Below are 25,662 nucleotides of genomic sequence, written 5' to 3' on the forward strand. Positions count from 1 at the left end.
CTGAGCCCCTCACTACCCGCCTCCAGCTCTCCAGCTGTGTCGGGACAGGTGAGGACCTCGAGTCCCCTGGACCTACTGTTCCTTCTGCCTGTTCCCAGAGCCATCTGGGGCTGGGGAGGGGGCCCCTATCTGGCTTCTTCTTCTTCCTGCGCCTTGCCTGGCCGCCCTGGGCCGGGCTGGACCGCTGTTGGGCGCACCCTATTGCCCTGAGGCCTGACAGGGGAGGGGTCACCCCTCCCTTGTGCCCGCTCCACTCTGGCCAGGCCACCAACTCTGCTGACCCAGGCTGCCTGCCTGGTCACCCGATCCACCCCGTAAACTTGATGGCGTGTGGGGCGGCGGCCGGCTTGGTGGAGGCGGGGGCTGCTCCTTAAAGGAGCCGTCAGAGGGTGCCCCACGGTCCCCAGGCTTCTCCCCTCCTCCAGGGCGGGTGGGGCTGGGGTGGAGAGGCACTGCCGCCGGAGTTCTGGTGGAGTGTGGCAAGGCAGCCGGGTTTCTGTGGCATCGCAGAGCTCACGGGCTCGGAAGCAGTGGCAAGTGTCAGTGGAGGGACGGCGGGAGGTGGGAGTCCTAGCCCGGGAGGGGTCCGGGAGCTGCGGAACCGGACAGGGGCTTGGGGGTGGGGAGCGATCTGGAACGTGCCCCTTGCTTGACGGCACCCCAGGACCTTGCCCCACGCCAGGGCTCCTGTGCCCAGCACCTGCCCAGCCAGCTCTGGGAAGGACGATGGGCATTGCGGCCAGATGCTGGCTCCATGGAAGGGGTCCAGGGGAAGGGCTCTGGCGCAGAGGTGGAGGGGCTCAAAGATGGGGAAGGCTGAGGGCAAAGGCAGGGGAGGGAGAGGCGCGGAGGCGGGGGAGGCTCAGAGAGGGACAGGCAGCTCACCTGCAGTGTGGTAGAGAGGCTGCCTGAGACCCCTGGCTCTCCCCCCACTTGATTCCTCTTGGGTCTGAAGTCTGAGCTCACAGAATTTCTGCGTAACCAGCCCCTTCCAGGCTCGGGTGGGGAGAGAGAGGTCAAGCACGAAGCTGGGGCTGCTATATCCGAGTGGGAGCCACCTCCAAGGCAGAAGCGGAGGCTTCCGTCCAGCCCCGGGGCGGGGGCACAAGCCTTGGGGCGCCTGCACACACTTCTTCCTCGGAGGAGGGGCTTTCAGGCGCCTCAGAGTTGAAGGCAGTGATTGCCGCTGGGGTTGTATTTGCCCACCTGCATGTCCAGAGAGACGCATACACGTGTGCGTGCACACACAATCGCACATGCACACGTGTACGACACACATGTACACACGTACGCAAAGTGCACACGCATGCCATGTACCTACACGTGTAATACAACGCTCGTGCCACACGCGGTCACAGGCATGGACACACCTGTCTGCATACACTCGCGCGCACGCATACACACACACGCACGCACACACGCACGCACGCACGCACACAAAGGGACCCTCAGGAACACTCAAATTCACAGGCGCCCGCACCATTGGCCCCAGCTCCAGCCCCAAAGGTGCCTCTGTTTCTCTGTAGGCCCTGGGTCCACAGCCACCGCCGAGGCCTGACCCCCTCCCGCCGCTCTCACTCCCAGGACTGGCTTGTTTTGCTCATCGCACAGGGCGCCCTCTGAAATGACTGCACTGATCTGAGTCCTTGTTGGCATTCTGCCCCCTCCTGCATGGGGACCTTGTCTGTGTCCCCCTGTGTCCCAGGCTGGCGTGGGGTAGGCGCATAGAGTTTGTGAATTAATGCCTGTGAGTGTGTCTGGCGGGGGGGGGGGGGGGTTCCGGGGGGGGGTGACGTGGGGGGGCGGGCGCCTGCCAGTGTGGGGGTGACCCCGAGGGTGTGCCCAGCGTGGGTGTGTCTGTGATTGTGGCCAGGCAGGGCACACTCTGAGGGAGGGGAGAGCTCGGAAGTGGAATGTGACCCCCCAGCCTCTTTCCCCTAGGGGCTGTAATCTGATCCCTGGGGACTCCCCCCCCCCAAGCCTCCCGCCCTCGTCCTTGCTGCAGCTCCTTCTCTTCCAGATCCTGGGGCAGAGTCCAGGGCGGCTCAAGGCTCCTCCACACGCGCCCGCTGAACCCGGAGCACCCTGAGCCGCCAGGATGGGGCGGGCCGGGGCGGCCGCCATGATCCCGGGCCTGGCCCTGCTCTGGGCGGCAGTGCTGGGGGATGCTAGCCCCAGCCCCCCGCGCCTTCGGCTCTCCTTCCAAGGTAGGTGCACCTGGCAGGCGGGAGGGCTCAGCTCAGGGTGGGCAGGAGAGGGGCCCAGTGTGGGTAGGGGGCACTGCGTTTGCTGTTGCCCTGTGCCACTGGCCCGGGTGTGACTGGGGGCACTCTCAGGCCATCTCCAGTTAACCCTGTCCTGGCCTCAGCCCCCAAACTTTCTGCACGCACATTCTCCTCTGGCTTTCCCAGGAAGAGCCCTTCCGTTCCCATGGCAACAGATCCTGCCTGTGTCCCATCCACGACCCATCCCCAGGGAAGCTGAGGTGTGGTGCCCGCCAGAGCCCCCTTCCCACGCCCCTACGCGGGAGGGCGGTCACCGGTCACTAAGCAGTGGCATCTCACTGAGCTCAGGCTGGTGGCAGAGAACCCTCAGCCCGACTTTGGGTTTGCGGTTCTGGCTTTCCAGACACGCTCAGCCTCCCCCGGCACCCGGGCCTCCCCATGCGCCCGCCTGCAGACACTGCTTGTCCAAGCTTGCCCGAGGAGTTCAACCTGCTTTCCCCTTGGGGGGTTGCTGCACTGCCCACCATGGAAGCTTCACACGTGGGTGGGCCTGCCTTCACGAGTGTAAACTCACACACGTGTAAACTCACATGTGTGTGGGCCAGGTCACATGTACAACCATGACCTGTGAGAGTGACAGGCAGGGTCTCGGGGAAGCTTCCAGCATGGCTGGCAAATCCTCAGTGGTGTCCCTACCCTGCAGAGCTCCAGGCCCGGCATGGTCTCCGGACCTTCAGGCTAGAGAGGACCTGCTGTTACGAAGCTTTGCTGGTGGATGAGGAAAGAGGACGCCTGTTTGTGGGCGCCGAGAACCATGTGGCCTCCCTCAGCCTGGACAATATCAGCAAGCGGGCCAAGAAGGTGCAAGGGACCCCCAGCCTCAGTGTTTCCTAGGGAAAGAGCCCCAGGACCCCACTCCAGACTGCTTGGAGAGACACAGGGGGATGGGCCCCCTGAGAAGACACCCTCTGCCCGGAGACATGCAAAGGCCCTGACCTGTGTCCCCTTCCCCCCGACCTCCTTGCAGCTGGCCTGGCCGGCCCCCGTGGAATGGCGAGAGGAGTGCAACTGGGCGGGGAAGGACATTGGTGTGAGTGCCGGCTGCCGGGGGTGGGAGTGGGGAGGCCAGCCCCTCGCGCTTTACAAGACAGCAGCACTAAGACAGAGGCCTGCCTGTTCTGGCTGGGATGGGGGCAGGGGGTCGAGGTGGCTGAAGTTTGGAGGTAGTGACTCAGGGTGGAGGCTCATGTGATTCTTCTTGGGGGCCTCTGAGTCATAGGGGGCAGTACAGGCCTATGCTTTTCCATGCACCCCTTCTGGTGAGAGGTGGGCTGTGGGCTGGTCACCAAGGGCACGCAGGTCGCTGCGGCCCATGTTGGTGCTTGCCTGGACTGACGCAGAAGAGAGGAAGGGGTGAGGTGCCACTGGTGAGCTGGGACCCCTTAAGCCTGCCTCCCTGGGGGAGGCCTCACTGTCCCTGGCCCTGCCCGCCCACTAGACTGAGTGCATGAACTTCGTGAAGTTGCTGCACGCCTACAACCGCACCCACTTGCTGGCCTGTGGCACAGGGGCCTTCCACCCAACCTGTGCATTTGTGGAGGTGGGCCACCGGCTGGAGGTAAGGCCAGATCTGGGCAGAGAGGGAGGCTGGGAGGTGAAGAAGGGCCTGAAAGTAACAACTGCCCCCTGCCTCCCAGGAGCCCATACTCCGGCTGGACCTTCGAAGGCTAGAGGACGGCAAGGGCAAGAGTCCTTATGACCCGAGGCATCGGGCTGCCTCCGTGCTGGTGGGTGAGTCCGAAGGCTAGGGCCCCTCAGAGACTCTCGACCCTCCTGAGAGCCCCAGGGATCCCCCATGGCCTCACTGACTCCCAAGGAGCTCCCAGAGCTCTCCAAGCACCCCCCAACCCCACCGAGAGCCTTCAGATTGGCTGAGCAGCGCTCGCCCTGTCTGCAGGAGAAGAACTGTACTCAGGGGTGGCTGCAGACCTCATGGGCCGGGACTTCACCATCTTCCGCAGCCTGGGCCAGCGTCCAAGTCTCCGGACAGAACCACACGACTCCCGCTGGCTCAACGGTGAGAGGCTGGTGGGGCTTTTGGGAGGGGCCCTCATCCCCAACAGGGTAGGTGCCGAGTAAGGCCCATAACGGAAGTGAGCAATGGGTGCAAGCCGGGTTTCACTGTACCTACCATGCGTCCAGTCCTGTGCCAGGTACTGGGGTTGCAGGGCAGACAAGATGTGTGGCCCGCACCCTCTTTGAGTTCACAGAACTCAGAACAAATACATCATAAGATCGGTTCCAATGGCCGCGAGACTGGTGAGTGCACAGACAGAAAGGGAAAAGGAGACCAGGTGGGAGAACAAGAGAGGAAGCCACTCTGCTGACGAGAGGGGGTGAGCTAATTCCCAAAGCACAGCAGGTTTGAGGGAAAGGACAACCAGTGCAAAGAACCCTGGGTAGGAAGAAGCCAAGGAACAGACAGACCCGTGAGAGGAGAAAGAAGAAGGGGTCTGCGCTGTCAAGGTCCGAGTCATTTGTTCTAAGAGTGAGGGGACCGAGCAGAATGGGGGCATCTGCTTCCTGCTCAATAGGAAGATTCATGAGTGCGGGTACAACTGATCCGCCATCTCCCTCCTTTCTTGGCCCACTGGCCTGGGGAGCTGTCAGGGGCCAGGGCAGAGGCTTGCTGTCCAGGTAGCCTCGGTCTCTGCTGCCCTCTCGTGGCTGCTTCTTGACTCACAGGTCCTGATCCTCCGGATCCTGTCCGCGTGCAGTGCCATCCATCCCAATGAACGTGGTCCTAGAGACTGGGTGCTCAGATGCCGCCCCACAGGCTTCTGGGGGCACCAGAGTTAGGAGAGGGAGCATATGGGTCCCACGAGTGCAGGGCCAGGACCTTGCTGACTTCACACCTCCTGCCGCTAGAGCCCAAGTTTGTCAAGGTCTTTTGGATCCCAGAGAGCGAGAATCCCGACGATGACAAGGTCTACTTCTTCTTCCGGGAGTCAGCAGTGGAGGCTGCACCAGCACTGGGACGCCTGTCTGTGTCCCGTGTTGGCCAGATCTGTCGGGTGAGGAGTCCCTGGGCCACATCCGGTGACCGCGCCCCTGCCCTTTTGCCTCTCTGGGCCTCCGCCTCATGCCCTCTGTGTGACCCTGCAGAATGACGTGGGCGGCCAGCGCAGCCTGGTCAACAAGTGGACCACGTTCCTGAAGGCGCGTCTGGTGTGCTCTGTGCCAGGTGTCGAGGGTGACACGCACTTCGACCAGCTCCGTGAGTGCCCGGAGTGGAGGGTGGAGTTGGGGAGAGGGAGCGCAGGGGCCCAGACCCAGGAGCCCGGCCACCCGGAGGGCTGTGTGCCCTCCCCCAACTAGGCCCCTTCCCCACAGAGGATGTGTTCCTGCTGTCCTTGAGGGACCGCTGGAGCCCGCTGCTCTATGCCGCCTTCTCCACATCCAGGTGAGGGGCACGAAGTCGTGGGCGGGGCTGGCCGGCTCGGCGGGGCCCCTCACTCTGCTCATGCCTTCGCCTACAGCACCGTCTTGCGAGGCTCTGCAGTGTGCGTGTACAGCATGAACGATGTGCGCCGTGCCTTCCTGGGGCCCTTTGCACACAAGGAAGGGCCCCTGCACCAGTGGGTGTCCTATCAGGGCCGTGTCCCCTACCCCCGGCCAGGCATGGTGCGTAGCCCCAGGATTCCCACCACAACCCACTTAAAGTCTCAGGGGTGGAGAACTTGGCCTGGGACCTTCTTGGTGAATGTGGTTTCTTCCTCTTGTTTGTTATCCTTGGGTGGATAAATATCACCTTCATCAGGCAGGGCTTCTAAAAGAAAGGCCACATTTCCGCCTAAGACTCCCAAGGGCAAGGCTGGGTCTTCTCCCTTCAGATTCCCAGGGCAAGGCTCTGTCCGTTAGCACCCCCACACACTCCCAGTTCCTGGAGGTCTCTTGTGGGCCCACCAGACCCTCATACTCACATCCCTGTCACACCTCCTCCCCACCGCCCAGTGCCCCAGCAAGACCTTTGGCACCTTCAGTTCTACCAAGGACTTTCCTGATGACGTCATTCAGTTTGCCCGGAACCACCCCCTCATGTACAATTCGGTCCTGCCCGTGGGTGGGCGCCCTCTCTTCCTACAAGTGGGTGCCGGGTACACCTTCACCCAGATCACTGCAGACCATGTGGCAGCTGCTGACGGACACTACGACGTCCTCTTCATTGGCACAGGTCAGTGTCCTGCCATGATCACCCATTAAACCCAGTCTAGACTCTGGCCCGTTACTAGAAGCTGCCCCTGTCCAGTCTCACCTCCACATCTTTGCCTGGGTTATGCCCCCATCTCCTTCTGGATGCTGCTCTTATTGTTCCAACCCACCCAACCATGCTGAGGGTAAAGGCCTCAGAAGTGAGGAGACCCCCAGCCCTAGCTATCAGGGAACGCAAGGAGTCACTCACTCCTTCTCATCCTTGCAGATGTTGGCACAGTGCTGAAGGTGATCTCGGTCCCCAAGGGCAGCCGGCCTAACGGGGAGGGGCTGCTCTTGGAGGAGCTGCACGTGTTTGAGGTGAGGCCTAGCTCCCCCCGCCCCACCCGCCTCCCTGGAGTAACCCCACCCCACTGATCCCTGATCCCAGCACTCCTCCTCCCTCTCAGGACTCGGCTGCTATCACCAGCATGCAAATCTCTTCCAAGAGAGTAAGTGACCAGAAGGCTTGGGGATAAAAGGGACCCAGTGCGTTCCCCGGGTGCCCCCACCCCCACGCCTCCCTTGGTAGTTCGAAGCCCCGGGTTTGAGTATAGGTTCTGCCTTCGCTAGACTGCGTGACCTGAGACCTCAGTGTTCCCATCTGTCAAGTGGGGTAAGGGATCTCTGACCCATGGGAGGCGGGCACAGGGCTGCCTTCGGTCAGCCCGGAGCCCCTCGTGCCCCCTAGCACCAGCTGTACGTAGCCTCGCGGAGCGCGGTGGCCCAGATCCCCTTGCACCGCTGTGCTGCCCACGGCCGCGCCTGCGCCGAATGCTGCCTGGCGCGTGACCCTTACTGCGCCTGGGACGGGGCCGCGTGCACGCGCTTCCAGCCCAGCGCTAAAAGGTGGGCAGGGTCGGGGGCGGGCCACCCGGAGTCCTTTGCCACACCCGGCTAAGCGAAGAAGGGCTCATGGAAATTCCATATTGCCCCCCCACCTCCCCGCAGGCGGTTTCGGCGGCAAGACGTGAAGAACGGCGACCCCAGTACGCTGTGCTCAGGGGGTGAGTGCCCCAGCTGCCCCCACTTCTCGGCCTTTGAAGACGCCCCATCCTGCCCTGCCCTGCCTGACTCTGACAAATCCCTTGCCCTCCCCAGACTCTTCCCATCCCACACTGCTGGAGCGGAAGGTGTTCGGTGTGGAAGGCGGCAGCGCCTTCCTGGAGTGTGAGCCCCGCTCGCTGCAGGCACGAGTGGAATGGACCTTCCAGCACGCAGGGGAGGCGGCCCGCACCCAGGTGAGCCTCCTGCCGCTCCCCTCCTCAACAGGCCCTTGTCCCGCCCCTACATCCAGGGGAGGCCCCGCCCTAGCCAATGAGGCCCTCGGCCTGCTCCCACCTCTAGACCAGGTCCGGCCCCGCCCAGTGAGACTCCGCTCAACCAGGCCCCTAGGTCCAGTTTGGTCCCTTTACCTGCACTCCACACCCTGTTGAGGCCTCATTCCGTCTCACCCCCAACCCCATCCGAGAGGAGCCCCGCCCCCCCCCCCCCTATTGAGCCCCCCCCCCCCCCCCCCCCCCCCCCCCCCCCGCCATGTGCAGGTGAACCCGCCCCGTACGGGGATCCACTTTTAGACCACCGGTCCCAGTGCACCGAGCTTCCAAATGTGCACCTGCGGGCGCCCTTTCCTGCTCCCGCTCGGCCGCCTCTCCTGGCCCGGCCTGGAGCCGGGTTTCCCTGTTCCCGACCCTGACGCCCACGCCTCCCGCTGGCCCGGCCCGCAGGTGGCTGTGGAGGAGCGCGCCGAGCGCCTGCCGCGGGGGCTGCTGCTGCGCGGGCTGCGGCGCGGGGACTCCGGCGTGTACCTGTGCGCCGCTGTGGAGCAGGGCTTTTCGCAGCCGCTGCGTCGCCTGGCGCTGCACGTGCTGAGCGCCGCGCAGGCCGAAAGGCTGGCCCGGGCCGAGGAGGCTGCGCCCGTCGCCCCTCCGGGCCCCAAGCTCTGGTACCGGGACTTCCTGCAGCTGGTGGAGCCGGGCGGCGGTGGCGCTAGCTCCCTGCGAATGTGTCGTCTGCCGCCCGAGTCGCGCCCACCGCCTCCCGAGCCGCGGAGGAAGGGCCGAAACCGCCGAAGGCACGCCCCCGAGCCGCGCGCTGAGCGGGGGCCGCGCAGCGCCGCGCGCTGGTGACTCGGCCTCCACGCTGGGCACAGGGAAGGAGACTCCAGGCGGGAGCGGGAGGACGGACCCTGGGGGACGCACGGCTGGGGGCCCGGCACACTGGTCCCTGGCCTATGGAGACACCGACCGACCGACCGACAGGCCCTGGCCGCGGGGCTGCCTCGCCGGCTTATTTATTAACAGAGGATAACCCTTGAATGTAGCGCTGGGAGGGGCGGCCCGGGCCGGGCACAGGGTCCTGCTGATCCTGAGGAGGCAGAGAAGCAGGGCTCCAGAGCAACGACCTGGGCGGAGGAGGTGCCCGGAGTGCCCACCCCGGGGGAAGGCCCTCCTCCCTGGGCAATGAGCAGAAAGCTGTGAACAGGCTGAGCGGTGGGGGGTGGGGTGGGTCAGGCCGATTGTACTAATGCAATAAACACATTATCAGCCGAAGCTGGAACGGCTCCAGCGCACAACCCCGGGTGCCAGGTCTTGCTGTGTGGCCTTGGGCAACTTCCTCGTGGTCTCAAGACCTCAGTTTCTGCTGAGGATGCTGTGGGGAGGACTAAAGATGGTTTTCATGTGACCGAGTGGATTCTGTGGGGCCTTTTGGGGTCCTACTGACATACACAGTGTATTCTGAATAATAGGATTTCTTGGCTGAGTGTTATGAAGAAAATGAAATTTGGTGATATGTAAAATAACGTGAGATAGCATCAATGAGGGGGTGACATTTGAGCTAAACGACAAGGAGCCAGCCATGGGAGTATCTGGGGGCAGAGCGTTCTAGGAAGGGACAGCCAGTGGAAAGGCCCTGAGACAGAAACAAGGTGGCTGTGTGGCAGGAACATTAAGGAGGCCAGTGATACAGTGAAGTGATGGATTTGGGATGCTTAAGGAGGTAGAGCTCATTGTCTTGCTTTGTCCCAGTTGGGAGGGAGGGCCTTAGGGGGTCCCATAGCAGAGGGTGGGCCCTAAACCTAGCCACTTCCTCCCTTCAAGGGTAAGTGGTACCATGCCTCCTCACACATTGATGACTTGTATACCCTTGGAGAGGAGGAAGGATCTAAACTGCATTGTGCTAAGGGCTTCCGACACGTGGCTGTATTTCCATTCTCATGTGTCCCGTGCCAGGGAGGAACCATTGTCATTCCTGTTTTACAGATGAGAAAATGGAGGTCAGAGAGGGGGCAATCCCTTACCCAAGCTTGTAAGCTTATTAATAGAAATCCCAATCTTCAATCTAAGTTTGCCCACTGACCAACATGAGTGCCTGCATGGATAGGTGTGTCTCCGCCCCCTTTGGGGGCCCTCATGGCCTGGGCTCCAGTTATCCATCACCCCAATCCCTGGGGCCAGCAGGTCACACGGGTATAGGTGCTTGTCCATTTGTTTGGAGTAGAGATGACCCAACTTGGAGTAGGGGTCTTTGGGGGTGGAGAGGCACAGGTCTCAGCTGCCATGTGGGGCATTGCTGGAGGTGAGCATGAGGCAGCTTGTCTGGATAAAGACACCAAGGCCTATGCATATATGGGGGTGGCAGGGTTCCCCAGGAAAGACCCTGGACACCTGCATTAGTGGAGCTCCATCACCAGCTAGATAGTCCAGGCTGGCCCATGTGGGTCACTCCGCCCGTTCCAGTGGCTGAGAGCTGCCCCCTCTAAATATAGCCCAGTGGGCTGAGCTCAGGCCTATTTTAGGCCCAGGCTGGGAGGCGGCTAGCCTTCCCCAGGCTCTGAGGAGCCACCGCTGCCTTCATCTGTCCTGCTACTGGGTGCTATTATCAGCCCCCCAACTGCCCACCGCGTGCCATGCCTGAGGAGACCCAAGAAGGTAGGAGAGGATTATGGGGGAGGGCAAGGCCCCAGTCCTGTGACCCCGTGAATCACGGAGCAACCCTGCCCCATCCCGCTGACCTCACTTCCTTGACTAGTCATCAATCACCATGTCCCAGCATGAGTAAAGGGACCTGCCCCCCATGCATGGAGAAAGGGCTTACCATGTCTGGAACCCCACCTCCCCCTCGGGCCCTGCCTGTCTCCCTTGCTAAGGACAGGGAGGGATTGGGGGGAGCCACCTCGTCAACTACAGGCCGTGTCCAAGTGGGTGTGGGCAGGGCAGACGCCGGCCGGTTCACCTCTTCATTCAGGGAGGAAGCTGGGATCCGTCGGGCCTCGGTCCCAGGAAGCATTTGCGCATGTGGCCCAGAGACTGGGAGTGGATAGATCTCTGGCCTCCTCTGACTTGAGCCTAAATGGACCCAACCATTAGTTGGGATCCCTTGGCCTGGCTCGACTGATAGCTAGTTAAGACTTTAGTGGCCACTCCCCTAACTGCCCCCCTGCATGCAAGAAGTACCGAGGTTCAGAGGGGCCAGAGCAGGGATGACAAGCTGCTCCCCGCTCCAGCCTGGCCCAGCTGGCCAACTCCCTTATCACATACTCAACATTTCAACTGGATGGGGGGCGCCTAGCCTCCAGTAGTGGTGGGGGATGTTTGCCTCCTTTTGGGATCCTAACAACAATGTTTACCATGTTTTTCCTGGGAATGAGCAGAAACCAAGTTCAACTTAGAAAGTGTGGGGAAGGGGCGCCTGATTGGCTCAGTCCGTTAAGTGGCCAACTCTGGATTTCTGCTCAGGTCATGATCTCAGGGTGGTGAGACTGAGCCCTGTGTCAGGCTCTGCGCTCAGCAGAGAGTCAGAGCCTGCTTGAGATTCTCTCCCTCTCCTGCCCCTCCCCCCACTTGTGTGCACAGGCACACACTCTCTCTCTAAAATAAATATAAAAAAAAAAAGTGTGAGGAAGCAGAGCCAAGTGCAGAGAGGAATTTAATATGACCCCCAACCCATCACCCAAACATGACTGGCAGCATCTCATTTTACTTTGGGACACGTCAAGGGCCAGTTTCAAACAAATCACAAAGGCTGAGTTACTGTTCTGAAAGTGATAGACTCAGAGAGTCCAATCACTCTTGCCCCTATCAGGAGGCATTCCCTCAATGCCCCCCCTACTTTGTTATCTAGCATCCAGCTGGGTATCTGGAGATTCAAGGGGCCAAGATTTAAAAAAAAAAAGGAAAAGACATAAAATATAATTTTTAGAAATCACAAAATACTTTTGATGGGTCTAAAAATAAGTAAAATCACAAGAAAAGTACAGAGACCCCAGTGACTAAGTGGGCAGAGGCTGGGAATGGATAAGGAAGGCACTTTAGGCAAAGAAACCCCATTGAATAGGTCAAAGGCCTTTCCTCATCTCCCAGTTTGGCAAACATATGTGTACGCATGTATGTATGTAATTTTTCTTTTTTTTTAAGATTTTTTTTGGGGGGGTACCTGGGTGGCTCAGATTTTTTTTAAAGATTTTATTTATCCGACAGAGAGAGACACAGCGAGAGAGGGAACACAGGCAGGGGGGAGTGGGAGAGGGAGAAGCAGGCTTCCCGTGGAGCAGGGAGCCCGATGCGGGGCTCGGTCCCAGGACCCCGGGATCATGACCCGAGCCGAAGGCAGACGCTTAACGACTGAGCCACCCAGGCGCCCCTGTAATTTTTTTTTTCAATGAAAAAGCCTAATGGTGGCGATGTACCCTTCTGGGGGCTATGGATAGTCATTCTGAAGGACAGTCTGATGACGGCTTAAAGAAAAAGCCCCTGCTCTTTAAGCCAGTAATTTTGCTTCTAGGAATCTGTCCTTATTAACGATTAGGAAATTGGGAAAAACCTTCATACTCACTGATGCATGTCCTTTCCTCGGGGTTATTAACTTCTGAAGGGAACTGGAAACAACCTAAATGCCCAGGCAGCCTCAAAGGGAGGCCTCAGAAACATGTGCAACAGCTTGATAACAAAGGCAGGTCTCCGGTTAGGATGTTGAGTGAAAACAGCAGGAACAGCAGGGTTCCCAGAAGTAACAGCTGAATCACAAATCTCGAGGAGGCCGTTAAAGCAGAGCTAAGGCCACAAGAGACAAGCAGCACCCAGCTAGGAAGGGGCTGCTTCTGCTGGGCATGCCAAGGTACCAGACCCTGGATCTGGCCTGATGGCTAACTCGCAGGGTCTGCAGGGAAAACTGATAGCATCAGAGGCAAGGATGAATTTCATGCGCCATGGGTTTAGTCCTCCAAGGCTGAAAAGCTCTTTAGGAATGAGCAAGCAGAGGAATGCCTGAAAGTCTTTGCGGTGCTTGGGAGCAAACAGAAGTGAGCAAGTCAAATGTACCTCCTGCTACTGTGGGTGTTAACAGGCCTGTGGGGTTCTGAGGTCATCCTGGCTCCAAATCAAGGGTCATCCCTGAGTTGGGTTTCAGGGCATTTGGAGCCAACGTCCCTTTGTCCTTTCCCATCTTCTCTGAGTCCCGCTGCTGCTGTAAGCCACCTCAAAGAAGGGAGGGGGGTGACCTGCTGGCTGAATCAGCCCTGCACTGTCCCAGCAGACACCGTGGCACTGACACTGAGCCCCAGGAGCAGGGCGCCACTGGCCCCCAACCACATACAGGAAGTGCGCCTGCACCAGGTGGAGTCCATCAGCGACCTCCACGGCGGAGGTGAGCGGGGCGGGGCAGCGGGACGGACGTACTGGCAGAGGGGAGGAGGGCAGATACAACCCCTAACCTCCTGATGCCCCATCTGCCCCCCAGGTGCGCTGCGCCCCTACCCGGCCGAGGCGGCGCAGCCATGGGACGAGCTCCTGGGCATCTTGCCACCGTCACTGTGCGCCCAGGCTGGCTGCGGCCCCGGGCGAGGCAGGGGAGGCGTCCTGGTCCTGCTGGCTCTGCTGGCGCTCACCTGCCTGGCACTCGCCATCCTGGCTGTCTACCTGAGCGGTACGGGCGGCCCGCGTGGGAAGCAAGTGGGAACCGAGGGCGAGGAGCTGGGACCCGAAGGCCCTTCTGCACGGTCAGAGGGGCAGCTGCCCCCGCTGAGGCAGCAAAGGGTGGGGAGCTGTGGGGCGGCCCGTGGTCTGATAATCCCCCACCCCCGCCTGTCCCCAGTTCTGCAGAGCGAGTCCCTCCGCATGCTGGCGTACACACTGCACACCCAGGAGGAGACGCTACTCAAACTCCGGCTTGCCAGCCTCAGCCAGCTGCGGAGGCTCAACTCCAGTGAGGCCCAAGCACCCAGCTGAGATACCAATTGGACCCGGGGCTTAGGGGTGTGTGTGTGGGGGGGGGGGCGTGGGAATAAAGTGGCCAAGGCAGGTTTCTCCTTACCCACGGCTCCACACTACTTCCTTGGTGAGGTTTTTGTACAAGAGACTAACCTGACCCCTCAGCTACCCGCCTCTCCTGTCTTCAGGCCAGGCCTGGCCAGGTTTTCTGGTGCCAAGGCCCTGCTTTGTCGGGGTCCTGGCCCCTTGCCCCTGCACACACTCTGGCCCAAGGTCAGAGGAAGTTACACCAGCCTCCTGGCTCCTTCCATGGCCTGTCAGCAGCCTCTGGCTTCCCGCAGACAGCAGGTTTAAGTCTAGAAATAGCTGCCCCCACCCCAGTTGCCCAAACTCTGCCAGGCCTCCCAGCGGGGGTCCAGCCGCAGCACTCAAGCAGGCAGAGCTCCAAGTACAGGGAGGAGGGCCACCTGAGGAGACGGGCTGGGAGGGCAATGGTGAGATGGAGATGGCACGGGGAGACCCAGGGTGGTGGTGGGTGGGAGGGCAGGCAGAAACACCCAGAGCTAAGGGCCACAGAAGGCTGAGCATTCAGTTTAATTATCTCTAATAATCTTTAAAAATCAGCATATAGATCCATTCCAGGTAGCCTCGTGTCCCCGCCTGTTTTGGTGCCCTTTGTGCAGATGCCATTCCCCTCAAGGAAGTGGGTCATCCCAGAGGAGCAGGGCCCGAGAAAGGAGAGAAAAGGACAGCCCTCCTACTGTGTGCCCCCCAGCTCTGGGACAAGCACACATCTGGCTGGGCCTGGGACAGGGCGGGGAGAGGCCACAGCGCCGTGTGCAGGGGCAAGGGGCCAGGACCCCGACTGCCCTGGCCGCCGCCAACCCCCCCCCCCCCCCCCCGCCGTGTCTGTTTTTGGTTTTGTCATTAAAAAAATAAAGCGACAATTCCTGGCAGGGACCAGGTGTTGCAGTGTCTTCTGTTAAAAACGCAGGCGCGGGTGCGCTCGGTCTCCCCTTCGGCCGGCCCCGCCTCAGATGACGTCTGCCCGCTTGTCCCGCACGCGGCTGCGCGCCTTGGTCCGCGCTTTGAAGGCAGCGGCGTTGTACAAGTGCTGGAGTGGGGGCAGGAGGGAGGCTCTGGTGAGCCGGGGAACGGGAGGCCCGGGCCCTTCCCCCCAGCCCCTGCAGAGCTCCGGGCCTCGAGGCCATGGGAGTGGAGGGAAGAGAAAGGTGCCCAAGGGTGCAGACCTTCTCAAAACGTGAGATCTTGCAGGCCTTCAGGGCAGTGGCATCCAGCACCAGCACGGGGCCCAGGCCAAAGATGTCACGGAGTAGCTCATTGTTCTGGGGGACAAAACGGGCAGTGAGCTCAGGCTGGTCCAAAAGAGCCAAGCTGGGTACCCCCTGCCCGTCCGTCTTCCCACCTGGAGGTGGTGGTGCATGCCCGATCCCAGCACGTCCTTGAAGGCGGCATAGACACGGCGCCGGGCCCAGCTGTCCACATAGAGCACCTCGAGGCCAAAGCGGACGGACTCTTCCTCACACTCACCGCCCTGCAGCGTAGAGGGACCCACAGACCAGGGCTTGGCGGCGGTGTCCGGGGAGCACTCTCCCCAGGACACACGTTCTCACACGTACCTCCACGAAGTGCAGCACGGCGCGGAAGGTAGAGCGCTGACGCCGGCGGTCAGCCTTGGCGCGGTACTTGTTGCTGTCGGTGGCCAGCGTCCGCAGGGCACTGCACAGGGCCTCCATGTCCTCGTACAGGAAGTCCTCCTGCAGTGCGAGCAACGGAGGGTGTGTGAGCAGGGGCCCAGGCTCTGCAGGCTCTCACACGGGACTGCCCAAACCCTTCTTCTCACGGAAGAAACGGCTTCCTCCTCCGCCTGGTCCCCCTGAATCCCTTCTTGGCCCCTAGTGGGCCAGACACCCCTGCTCAGAGCCCCCACCGCGGCACCCGGTGTCTGAGTCTGTGTTAGGGCTACCTCCCCTCCGTCATGACCCAAGGCTGCCCTATCTCCTGTGGCGTCCCCTGCCTCCAGCCTCGGTTGGCCAGGTGGTGTCAGGAGGCCCCCTCCCTTCCCTTCCCCCCCCTCACACCTCAAGGTCCCGGGCAAGCTCAAAGAGCAGTGCGATGGTCTCGCCGGCAGCGATTCGCAGGTTCACGCTTTCGCTGGACAAGAGCTGGGGCAGCCGGGGCAGCTGCCTGGGGAAGGGGCAGGCTGAGCTACGTGTGGGCTGGGGGGCCTCGTCACCTTTCCCCTCCCACTCGCAGCGAGCAGTCGCTCTTACCTGTCCAGGATGTGGCTGACGTGGGCGCTGGGGCAGACAGTGAGGAGCAATGCCCAGGCCTGCAGGGCAGCGCAGAGCAGGCCATGCAGGCTGGCAGGGACCACGGGGGCCGTGGAGCCGCCCACACCACAGGACCGGCTGAAAACGCTTTCCAAGCAGTTGAGGCAAGACACCAGGTCCTAGGGACACAGGGAGCCAGTGGGAATGGCTCAGGGGCAGAGCTAGGGTCTAGGTGCTCTATTACCTGTGCCCAGAGGCCACTTACCTGGACATCGGCAGCAGCCACATAGCACCCCAAGCCAAGAGCAGAAGCGCACTGTGGGAAGGGGGGCAAAGCCATGCCACGGTCAGAGAGTGAGCCTGGGTTCCCGGCCACAGGTCTCACCCTCAGAGTAGGGGAGCCTGAAGGCAGGTGGAACCCACCTCCTTTCTGCTCGGGGACTAGGGGAGGGAGGATGTCACCGAGCCTGAAACACTCACGTGGAGCCGGGCAGCAGGGCTAGCTGTGCCGTCACTGAGCACAGACACCAGGAGGGGCTGCAGGCTGTGAAAGAGCTCCTCGCCCTTGGGTCCAGGGCCCAGCTGCACACACAGCAGGCCTAGCACGGCAGCGGCCAGCGCCTGTTCCTCGCCCTTCCCTGCAGGAAGGCTTTCTGGTCAGCCCATGTAGCAAGGGTCAGTACCCAGCCAGTTCAGGTCTCCCATGAGCCCCCAGGGCCCAACCTTTCTTGAGGCACTTTTCCAAGGCATCGGCCAGGGTGAGGCGGCGCTCCAGCAAGAAGTCAGGGAGTAGGCGGGATGCCAGGGCCAGGCGAAGGCTCTCAAGAGCACCCTGCCGGGTCTTGGCACTGGGGGATGAACAGAGGGGACCTTGTGGGCCAGCCCTACTGGGTCACACTTGGCATGGGCTGAGCAGGGACACGGGTGTGGGGGTTGGCTGGCAGTCAGGGGTACCTCTTATCTGTGAGGCAGTCCACATACTCCTTCAACTTCTCCTCAAGGTCTTCCTGCTGGCCCTGCTCATCCACGGCATCCCCCCCTGCAAGGCCAGCTGGTCAGCCCTGCGTCTTGCCCTACCCCAGGGAATCCCCACAGAGTCCCTGCCAAACTCCCACCCGCTCTCACCAAGGCCGTCCTCTGCGGCGGTGCTAAGAAGGCTGGGGCATTCACTGGTGGTGCTGCGGGCCTCACTGACGGCCTCATCCTCACTCGAACCTGAGTCAGCTTGGGTACTGCTCCGGGCACCTGGGGAGGGTCGAACACACTTGTGGTAGCACTTGGCCTGCCTCCATTGATGAGTGATGGCTGGGGGGGGTACCTCACCCAACCTCATGACCCCACAAGAACAGAATCCTGCCCCTCTCACAGATGAGAAAACAGAGACTGAGGTGGGAGGCACTGGGGCTGATGCAGGGGACATTAAGCTAGGAAGGAGAAAGGGAATGAGGTCCATCAGCTGGAGAACATCAGGCACAAGGCCCAGCCTAGGAAAACCTGGCAGGCTTGGTGAGTAGAGCCTCCCTGAGACTATAGCCTGCTTTAAGAAGGAGACTGTGAGCCTGGTAGAGGCAGAAGGGGCTGCATAGGCCCCACCTAAGCCTGTGGCTGAGCCTGGAGTGGGGGCATTTCTAGGCAAATCCTGGGGGAGCTCAGCCACTAGCCCAGATTATGCCTAAAAATGGCCAGGGCAAAGATCAGGGGCTTAATTGTAGGATTTGTATATATAGAATATATACAGACAGACAGAGCGTTCAAATTCCAGCTCCCTATCTTAAAAGGGGTGTAACCAAGTCAAATGTCTAGCCTTTACCCCCTCAATTTCTTCATCTGCAAAACAGAGATGCTAAAAGACTCTTTTGGTATAGTAAGTAAAGACAATAACTAAACAAGCAACTAGTTATGGCTCTTCTGTGGGCCAACATCACCTATCTGCCCTGGGGCAGAAGCCCAGCTCCTAGTGGATGTGGGTGACTGCCCCAGGCTTTAAGCATACTCTCTTCTGAGCTCCCCCTTGACCATCCCAGGCCTTTAGCCCTGGGTGAATGGACACACACAGCACCCTCCTAACCCTGGGAAATGCAGAAAGTGGAGTGGCCCCTGACCGCATGAGTCCCGGAAAATAGGTAAACACAGGAAAATGTCATGGTCAGCAAAACGTACACTCCTGTGTGTGGGTTCTGCCCAGGGCCAGGGGCTGACTTTGGCAAAGGCAGCTGCTGCAACAGAGCCCCAGATGGGACCGGTCACCAGGCTGATCCTACTTCTCAGGAACTAAATACTCCACGTGCCTGCTGGACAAAGTCCAGCACACATGCAGGTCTCTGCTCACCTCCTCTCTTACTACCCTAACCAGTCAAAGCAGCCCAGCCTCCCTCATTTGCTCCCTCCAAATGCCAGGCCTATGCACAACTTTTTCCCTCTGCATAGTGCTCTCTTCTTCACCTTCCCACGATTCACCCAGAAGCCCCTCCAGGATTCCTTGGTTCCTAAATCTGGGGCTGGCACCATTTAATGAACTTGTCCCCCAGCACCAGTCCTTCTGGAATGTCGCTACCCTCTTAGATATCCCCACACCCAAGTCCTATTAGGGTTGTGGCCAGGTCTGAGCTGTGCCTAACAGGCACCCCATTCCTGCAGAGTAAACATACGTGTTTACTGCACCAAGACACACTCCTGTTCGAAGCTGATAAGTCTCCTGCCTCAGGCTCCAGGGCACTCCCCAACCCTCTCGTGCCAGGCCCACCAAAGCCGGAATATTGCAACTTCCCCATCGCCGCCCCCCTCAGTACTCCCCGGCAGGCTAGGCCTCCCACCAATTTCCTAGTCCAGTCCAGGAAAGCACCAGGGAGTGGCGAGGGGGCAGGCTTCCTGCTCTGTCCAGCGGTTTGTCCACCAGAGGAGGCAACTGGGGTGGAGCGGCAATGGGGGAAACTGACAAGGGGAGGCGACCACCGGTTTAGGACCGGTAACGTGAGATCCTGAGCCGCAAGGAGTGCGCTCAAGTTGGACACCCACGTGGCCGCTGCCTCCTGGGGCACGTGCGGGCCGCGGGGGAGCTGCGGGACGCAGCGCCAGGTTGGTCGAGGCAGGAGTCTCCGCCCAGGACCCTCCAGGACACCGACAAGAAAGCCACGCAGGACCCCCGCTCGCCGTTCATTAGCAGCTCCCCACTTACCCGCTCCGCGGCGCTGGCTGCCCTTGCGGGGCGCGCTGCCCTTACGGGCGCGGGGCATGCCGGGAATCAGGAGCGCGGGCGCGCGGAGGGCGCGGGGTCAGGGACCCGGCGGACAAGGATTCCAGACCGGCAAGACGCCGGTCGGTGGGCTAAGCTGGGACTTGGGCAGACGACGGGAGCCACACGCCACACGCGACACCATCTTCGCGAGGCGCCCCGCCCTGCCAAACGGGTCGGGGCGCCCCGCCCTGCTAAATGGGTGGCCGGGAAGGCGAGTTCTTGGCCATTGGGTTCAGGCCCACATCCACGCGGCCGAAACTACTAATCCCAGGGGGCTGTGCGCGCAGATGACCGCAGGCCGGCTGAGCGCAGAGCACCTCGGGAATTGTAGTCTACTTCAGAGACCCAAAAGCCCACGACGCTCTAGCTGAACTATGTACCCACAATGCCCTGCGCACACGCCGCGCCCCCCCTCCCCCCGCCCCCCGTTACATGTGCATCCCTGCACAGTAGTTAACTCTGAAGCTGCCGCCTTGGAACAGCCTACCACGGCAGGCAGGACCGGCATTTCTTGGCACTGAGGCTGAACATTCGCGACAGGAAGAGCGTGGGGCTTGGTAGAGCTGGGTGAACAGTCAAACCTTAGGCAGTGAAAGAAAAAGTGACTTTATGATGAAGCAGAGGACAGACAACAGCTTAGCACTTACAGACCTTAGCCAAGATCCTGGAGCCCACCTGTCCCTGGACGGGTCTCCTGTGACCTCTCCATGGACCCAGTGAGGAGGTGGAACAGAGCTCTGGGCTGGCAACACTAACCATCTGGAACGGTGACTCTCCCCAGGGCTGCTTCCTTATCAGAAGGGATCAAGTGATCTCAGAGGACCTTTGGTTTTAAAATGGTGTAAGCAAAATAATAATAAAATAAAAAGGTGTAAACCTTTTTTTCTGGCCCCTTCCACTTCCCAGGCGTCCCATGGGAAGTGGGGGGTGTGTATAGGAGGACTGACTATAAACTGAATAGAACAAGAGCGAGACAGAGTCCTCCCTCCAGGACTGGAAAAATGGCAGCAGGGACAAGAGACTCAGGGACAGGTAACTTCTGGCTTTATGCTGCTTCTTCAGGCCTGGGCTCAGGCCTGGGCTCCTGGCAGGTAGGGCCAGCCCAGCCCGGGTAACAACGGCAGCTAAAGGACTCCCAGGCTCCAGGGCTGCCATCTGGCTGCAGGTGCAGAAAGGCTTCCAGCTGTCCTCCATCTTGCCAGGCACAGCGCCCATGGCCGTGGCACTGCCGGTGACTGCAGGCTATGGCTGCCCTGGTCACGTTGATTACATAGGGGCCCAGGGTGCCCACTAGGTAGTCATGGAGATGCCAGCACTCCTCCTGAGGAGAGGGGAAGGATGTATCAATGCTCCTGCTCCACGGCTCTGAGATGGTCTTTCTCCCAACCCTGGGACTCCAGCATGGGCTGCATGGCAGGTTGGAGGGGCAATGATCACCTCAGAGCTGGAGAAGCTTAGGTCCCCCCAGAGCACCACGCCGGCTGCCCCGAGTGCTGCGCTCACACCAATGGTCTGCACAAGGTCATCCTGGAGGCAAAGAGCTGCTAAGCCAGGCCTGAGCTGGCCAGATCCAACTGGGCCTACTTGCACCTTCGAGAAACTTTTCTGGCTCATCGCCATGATCTGATTCCACTAGAGTAAGATTCCTTGGTACTGAGCCTCTGAGTGGCTTCTCAGGTCCTCCACTCAGGGTCTGTCTCCCCTCAGACCAGGGCTCCAAATGCTGGGCCTTGCCTTCCCCCTCAAGGTATTCCAACACAGAGCCTTACTTCCTTTTCAGATGCTCCAGAATAGGACCTCCCCACTAAAAACTAGATCAGGGCCTCCCCATCAAATCCCCCCAGGGCAACATCTCTTCAGACCTTCCTCGGACAGGGCCATGCCCCCCACTCAGACCCCTGGATCTCAACCTTCACTCACCTGAGACAGGAACCTCCCAGACCTCCGGTGTGTGAGGCGGGCATAGGCCAGGACAGGCAAGGGCTGTGGATGCCCAACGGAGGCCACACGGAAGGCCTCCTCCAGGCGGTGTCGGACAAATGCCTGGTGGTAGATAGGCGGCAGACTGGGTGGGAGGTAGATGCTAGGAAAGAGGGCGCTGGAGGCAGCCCAGAGCCAATGAAGTTGGGTGTTGCGGGCGAGAGCGGCTGGGTGGCAGTGGCCCGTGTAATTGGAAGCCATACCATGCCAGCCATTGCTACAGGCTGGGAAGCGGTAGAAGCCCCAGAGCCCACGGGGTTGCAGTGCCTGGCCCAGTTGCAATGTGTCCTCCATCAGGGCCCGGGCTGCCTGTTCAAAGCCAGCATGGGCCTTGTGGAGCTGCTCCTGGGGGCTCAGGTCGGGGAATATCCGCTGTGCCCAAGCCCATGAGGCTGCCTGATAGGCTCGGCGGCGGCCCCAGTTCCCAGCCCAGAGTGGGCTCCATTCCTCCCAGTCTAGCACTGCCAGGCCAGTGAAGCCACGTCCTAGGCTGTGGTGGATCTGGTAGGCAGCCCGTGCCAGGTGGCGGTCAAGAGGGACAACCTGGGGGATGCCCCCATTGTGAGCTGTGCCCCTGGGCCCAAGGTAGGGATAGAGGCCGAGCTGGTTCTTGTAGAAGATGGTGATGTTCTGGCCATGGAAACGCTGGCCACGGTTGGCTGTGATGCCCAGGGCCTCTAGTGGCAGGTGCACGCCAAAGCGAGTCTTACAGTGTGCTGAGGGTATGTTCCACAGCACAGAGAAGGGGCGTTCAGGAGCCCACAGCAGGGGCTGGCCAAACCCCAGGCACAGGGCCACTCCGAGCACCAGGGCCAGGCCCAGCTGCATGATCATGCCCCAGGGATGGAAACCTGCAGGAGAGAGGGACTGTGAGCTTAGAGTCCATGGCCATGGCCATACCTTCCATACAGCAGGGAAAGCTGGGAATACTCCCCCAACTACTCCCCACGAGGATGGGGGGTGGGGAAAACATGGCCCCCCTGTGGTCCTCTAGCCCTCTCAGACCAGCCATGCCATGCATCAGCCTGGGCAGCTCCCCTCCCATGTTCTCCATCTTTGTCATGACACCACTGTGCCCTCTGACACCTCACCCACTCACAGTTCTCACCAGTCCCCTTCTATCCTGTCCATCTCGTTCCCTGCTCTAGGAACACTTAACACCCTCCCCCCTTGCCTGGCTTGATTCCTACTTAGCACTCAGGTTTCTGCTGTGACATCACCTCCCTTGGATTTCCAAACGGACTGAGGGCACTTGGGTTCCCACTGTCCCGACATAGATCCTGCCACTGTATGCCTGTCTCCTTCTGTTCCTTGGATCAAGGCCCTATCTGTCTAGTTCCCCATTGCCCGGTTTAGGGCCTGACACACAGTAGGTGCTCAGTGAATGGTGATGAACGTGGAAGGGTACAGACACCTTGTCACCTGGGCCTGGCAGAGTGGGAGGGGTAAAAGTTAGGTGTCCCTTCGTCCATGGCCCCAGGGCCAAGGTGGATCCGGAGGATCTTACAGAGATAGAGGATCTAAGATAAGGCTGGGAGGTGAGGGTGGGTCAACAAATAAACTGTCACAGCCACACCCAACAGAAGCCTTTATTCAGCCACACTGACAGCTCTGAGCCACAGCTATGGAGCGGTCTCCCAGCCCCACTGGTACTCAGGAAACATGGCCAGGCTAAAGCTGCCCCCAGGCTCTAGGGACTGGAGGTATGGCCAATGGGCTAGGCTGAGGCTGGTACTGTCCCAAGCAGTCCATCGACCCTGAAGGACAGTGCCTTGCCCTGGGAGCCCTCAGATGTCCTTTTCCATCCAGAATATGGGGCATCCTCTCAGGTCTTGGTACTGCGTCTCCAGCAGGCTTTGTGGAGGGGGGCCTGCAGGAGGTGGGGGTGAGGTGGTCAAGGGCTCAGGCAGGGGAGGGGGTGGTGGCAATGATGGCCCCCTGGGGGCTCTTGGGGCAGTTTGGACAGTTAGACTAGGAGCCTTGCAGGGTGGCCGGGGAGAGGGGGCTCTGGGGAAGGCCCTGAGCAGGGCGGCAGGCAGCCGTTGGCTGGTGAAGACCAGGCCCTGCACAGGCTCACCCAGCTGGTAGCCCAGGTGGGCATAGAACTGCAGCTGGTCATGGGTGGTGAGGTGTAGCCGGCGGAAGCCCCGGGCCTGAGCAAAAACCTCCAGGCCCTCCATCAGACGGCGGCCGAAGCCGCGGCCCCTCAGAGCCCGGGCCACCACCACTGTCTCCACCAGGAGGCTCTGGGGCCGGTCTAGCACCCGTGACAAGCGGGCATGACCCACCACGATGGGGGCTGCCTCGGGTGTGGGGCGGGAGCTCAGCAGCATCAGGCAGAGGGGGAAGGCATCTGAGGACTGGCCCAAGGAGTGCAGGCGGGAGGCACGGCTTCGGGGCCACTGCTCATTGATGAGGTCGGCACAGGCATCCAGGAGCTCAGGTCGGCAGTGCACAGGCTCCAGGGTCAGTTCAGCCAGGTTGGGGGCTGGGGTGTCCTCTGGCTGGTGTGCGGGATCCAGGGTCAGCTCAGTGGAGCCAGGACTGAGAGTCATCTCTGGATGGCATGCAGAACCCGGGGTCAGCTCAGCTAGCCTGGGGCTCAGGGTCAGCTCTGGCTGGTGTGCAGGATCCAGGGTCAGCGTGGCCAGGTTGGATCTCAGGGTCAACTCTGGCTGGCATGCAGGATCCAGAGTCAGCTCGGCTGGGCTGGTACTCAAGATCAGCTCTATCTGGTGTGCAGGGTCTAGGGTTGGGGTCAGCTTTGGTGGGCCAGGGCTCAGAGTGAGCTCTCACCTACATGTAGGATCTAGGCTCAGCTGAGTCAGGCTGGGAGCCAAGGTCGTCTCCTGCTGGGTTGCAGGTGGCTCAGTGGCAGGTTAGGGATTAAGAGCACAGTCTCCAGACAGTGGTATCTCCTCAGACCACAAGGGTGCTCCTCCGATGGACAACAGCCATGCTAGGCTGTACCAAGAGGGAGGACAGGGTTGGGGCAGGGAGGGGTTGACAGAGTGCTAGGGGGGCCACGCGTCCCGGAACTGATAAACTACACCTTGTCCCCATACTCACCTGATGGCACAGGTGACCTGGAGACCATCCCCTATACCTGACTCAGGTGGACAGCATTTCAGGCAACAGAAATAGGTCCATCGTGTCCTGCTCCACATTGGAGGGAGGCTGAAGCCTAAAGGCTGGGGCAGAACCCAAGAGTCCTGGCCCCAGCCTGCTGTGGCTACAACTTTGTTCTCCCCAGGATGGTGGATATAGCCTTACCATCATGGCTGGCTGGCCATCAGACAGAACATGCAAACTAGACACCATGATCCCTTACTTAAACCCACTCAAGATTCCCTTTGGAGGAAACACAGCTGCCCCCAGGAGCTCCCCTGTTCCTTCCTTTTCCCTACATTCTTGGTCCCAGCCTTTTTGGCCGCTTGGGCCATGCCTGCCACCTGACCAATCCTGGGGTACCACTCACCCACCCATTTAGGATGGGATTTCCCTTCCCTGCCTGCAGCACAGAGCCCATGGCCCCCTCCCCAACGCTCAGGACACTTTGCTTGGGCACAGACCCAAATGTCCCTTCAGATGGGGCCCCAACAGCACTGGCAAGGGGCCTGGCTCACAGTCTCACAGCAATGTGGCTCTTGCAGGCTTGGTTCCCCACTGGCCTGAGTTTCGTAGTCACCCTAGATAAGGACCACAGCTTCCTTCCTAAATCCACAAGGGTGTCCAACTGCCACCGGGTTGGGGCCTCAGACCTCCTGCGCCTAAATCCCATTGTTTGCCCATCCTACCCCAGGTCCTGCTGCCAGAAGATCTATGCTGGGGGATTTCTGGCGGTGGGGGATCCGCTGGGCTGCACACTTCTACTCACCTGCTCCAGAGAGGACGTCCTGGCTCCCCTTCCCCACCTCCCCAAGAAGGTCCCCTGAGCTTGAGGCCAATTCCACACTGGTCGTGCACAGGTAGGAGCCCCCCGCCCCACACACTATATCCCACTCAGACGGCTATAAGCCCCTCACCTGCACCAGCTACCTCCTCAGCAGCCGCCGCCCTGGACCTAGAGGGAGGAAGCCCCAGGATCCGCCCCCAGGCTTGGAGCCCCAGACTTCCCCGCGGGCTTAACCCTTTCAGTGCCGACCCCACCCACTGTGGGCGGGGCTCCTGTGTCCTCACGGAGAGGCGGCAAGGCTCTCCTGTGCCTCAGTTTCCCCCTCCCTCCTAGTGGGTGACAAACCATGGAGTTTTTTGGGGGGGTGGGTGGGGGTGCTTCGGGCGCTTGACTCTGGGTGGGTGTGGCTCGGCATGCTCTGGGAGGGAACGACAGACGCAGGGAAGGCGTGCGGGGCGGCACAGCCACTTGAGGACCGCATGCGTGGGGCGGACGGGAGACAGTGAGAACCAACACGCTGCGCGTGGGAAGGGGGAGGTACTGACATGTTGAAGCCAAGATCCGGGATGCTCCG

The 25,662-nt window shown here is 60.7% G+C and overlaps 5 protein-coding genes across 8 annotated transcripts; 2 read left to right on the forward strand and 3 right to left on the reverse strand.

Annotated features, from left to right (window-relative positions):
* On the forward strand, window positions 1-9,048 carry SEMA3B (semaphorin 3B). Its single transcript, XM_032411328.1, has 19 exons — window positions 1-48; window positions 1,527-1,716; window positions 2,021-2,207; window positions 2,929-3,086; window positions 3,253-3,315; window positions 3,724-3,843; window positions 3,923-4,016; window positions 4,183-4,302; window positions 5,154-5,299; window positions 5,391-5,502; window positions 5,619-5,688; window positions 5,765-5,909; window positions 6,240-6,459; window positions 6,706-6,797; window positions 6,887-6,928; window positions 7,168-7,325; window positions 7,428-7,483; window positions 7,578-7,717; window positions 8,204-9,048. The coding sequence occupies exons 3-19, from the start codon at window positions 2,099-2,101 to the stop codon at window positions 8,603-8,605; spliced, it is 2,247 nt and encodes a 748-aa protein (XP_032267219.1). The 5' UTR covers window positions 1-48; window positions 1,527-1,716; window positions 2,021-2,098; the 3' UTR covers window positions 8,606-9,048.
* Window positions 9,049-9,979: 931 nt separating this feature from the next.
* Window positions 9,980-13,726, forward strand: LSMEM2 (leucine rich single-pass membrane protein 2). Its single transcript, XM_032412140.1, has 5 exons — window positions 9,980-10,055; window positions 10,319-10,408; window positions 13,011-13,121; window positions 13,215-13,400; window positions 13,569-13,726. Exons 1-5 carry the CDS (start codon window positions 9,980-9,982, stop codon window positions 13,700-13,702), a joined length of 597 nt encoding a protein of 198 aa, XP_032268031.1. The 3' UTR covers window positions 13,703-13,726.
* A 537-nt stretch (window positions 13,727-14,263) lies between these two features.
* Window positions 14,264-19,692, reverse strand: IFRD2 (interferon related developmental regulator 2). 3 transcript variants are annotated; one of them, XM_032411329.1, is made up of 12 exons: window positions 19,154-19,394; window positions 17,104-17,223; window positions 16,933-17,017; window positions 16,702-16,826; window positions 16,459-16,616; window positions 16,244-16,294; window positions 15,979-16,157; window positions 15,787-15,892; window positions 15,325-15,462; window positions 15,111-15,239; window positions 14,935-15,030; window positions 14,264-14,798 (listed from the first exon to the last, which is right to left on the reverse strand). In XM_032411329.1, the coding sequence occupies exons 1-12, from the start codon at window positions 19,209-19,211 to the stop codon at window positions 14,718-14,720; spliced, it is 1,326 nt and encodes a 441-aa protein (XP_032267220.1). In that variant the 5' UTR covers window positions 19,212-19,394; the 3' UTR covers window positions 14,264-14,717. The 3 variants fall into 3 exon arrangements, with proteins under 3 accessions (XP_032267220.1, XP_032267222.1, XP_032267221.1); XM_032411331.1 differs by lacking the exon at window positions 15,787-15,892 and having other exon boundaries at window positions 19,154-19,692; XM_032411330.1 differs by lacking the exons at window positions 16,702-16,826; window positions 16,933-17,017.
* A 116-nt stretch (window positions 19,693-19,808) lies between these two features.
* Window positions 19,809-25,276, reverse strand: HYAL3 (hyaluronidase 3). 2 transcript variants are annotated; one of them, XM_032411332.1, is made up of 4 exons: window positions 25,219-25,276; window positions 21,134-22,044; window positions 20,651-20,740; window positions 19,809-20,534 (listed from the first exon to the last, which is right to left on the reverse strand). In XM_032411332.1, exons 2-4 carry the CDS (start codon window positions 22,025-22,027, stop codon window positions 20,259-20,261), a joined length of 1,260 nt encoding a protein of 419 aa, XP_032267223.1. In that variant the 5' UTR covers window positions 22,028-22,044; window positions 25,219-25,276; the 3' UTR covers window positions 19,809-20,258. The 2 variants fall into 2 exon arrangements, with proteins under 2 accessions (XP_032267223.1, XP_032267224.1); XM_032411333.1 differs by lacking the exon at window positions 20,651-20,740.
* Window positions 22,732-23,875, reverse strand: NAA80 (N-alpha-acetyltransferase 80, NatH catalytic subunit). The gene is given in 2 exon segments (XM_032411334.1): window positions 22,732-23,844; window positions 23,846-23,875. Coding segments are annotated over 2 exon segments (894 nt in total). The 3' UTR covers window positions 22,732-22,980.
* Window positions 25,277-25,662: the final 386 nt, after the last annotated feature.

Source organism: Phoca vitulina, unplaced genomic scaffold (genome assembly GCF_004348235.1).
Source record: "Phoca vitulina isolate PV1807 unplaced genomic scaffold, GSC_HSeal_1.0 scaffold13, whole genome shotgun sequence".
NCBI classification, from domain to species: domain Eukaryota; kingdom Metazoa; phylum Chordata; class Mammalia; order Carnivora; family Phocidae; genus Phoca; species Phoca vitulina.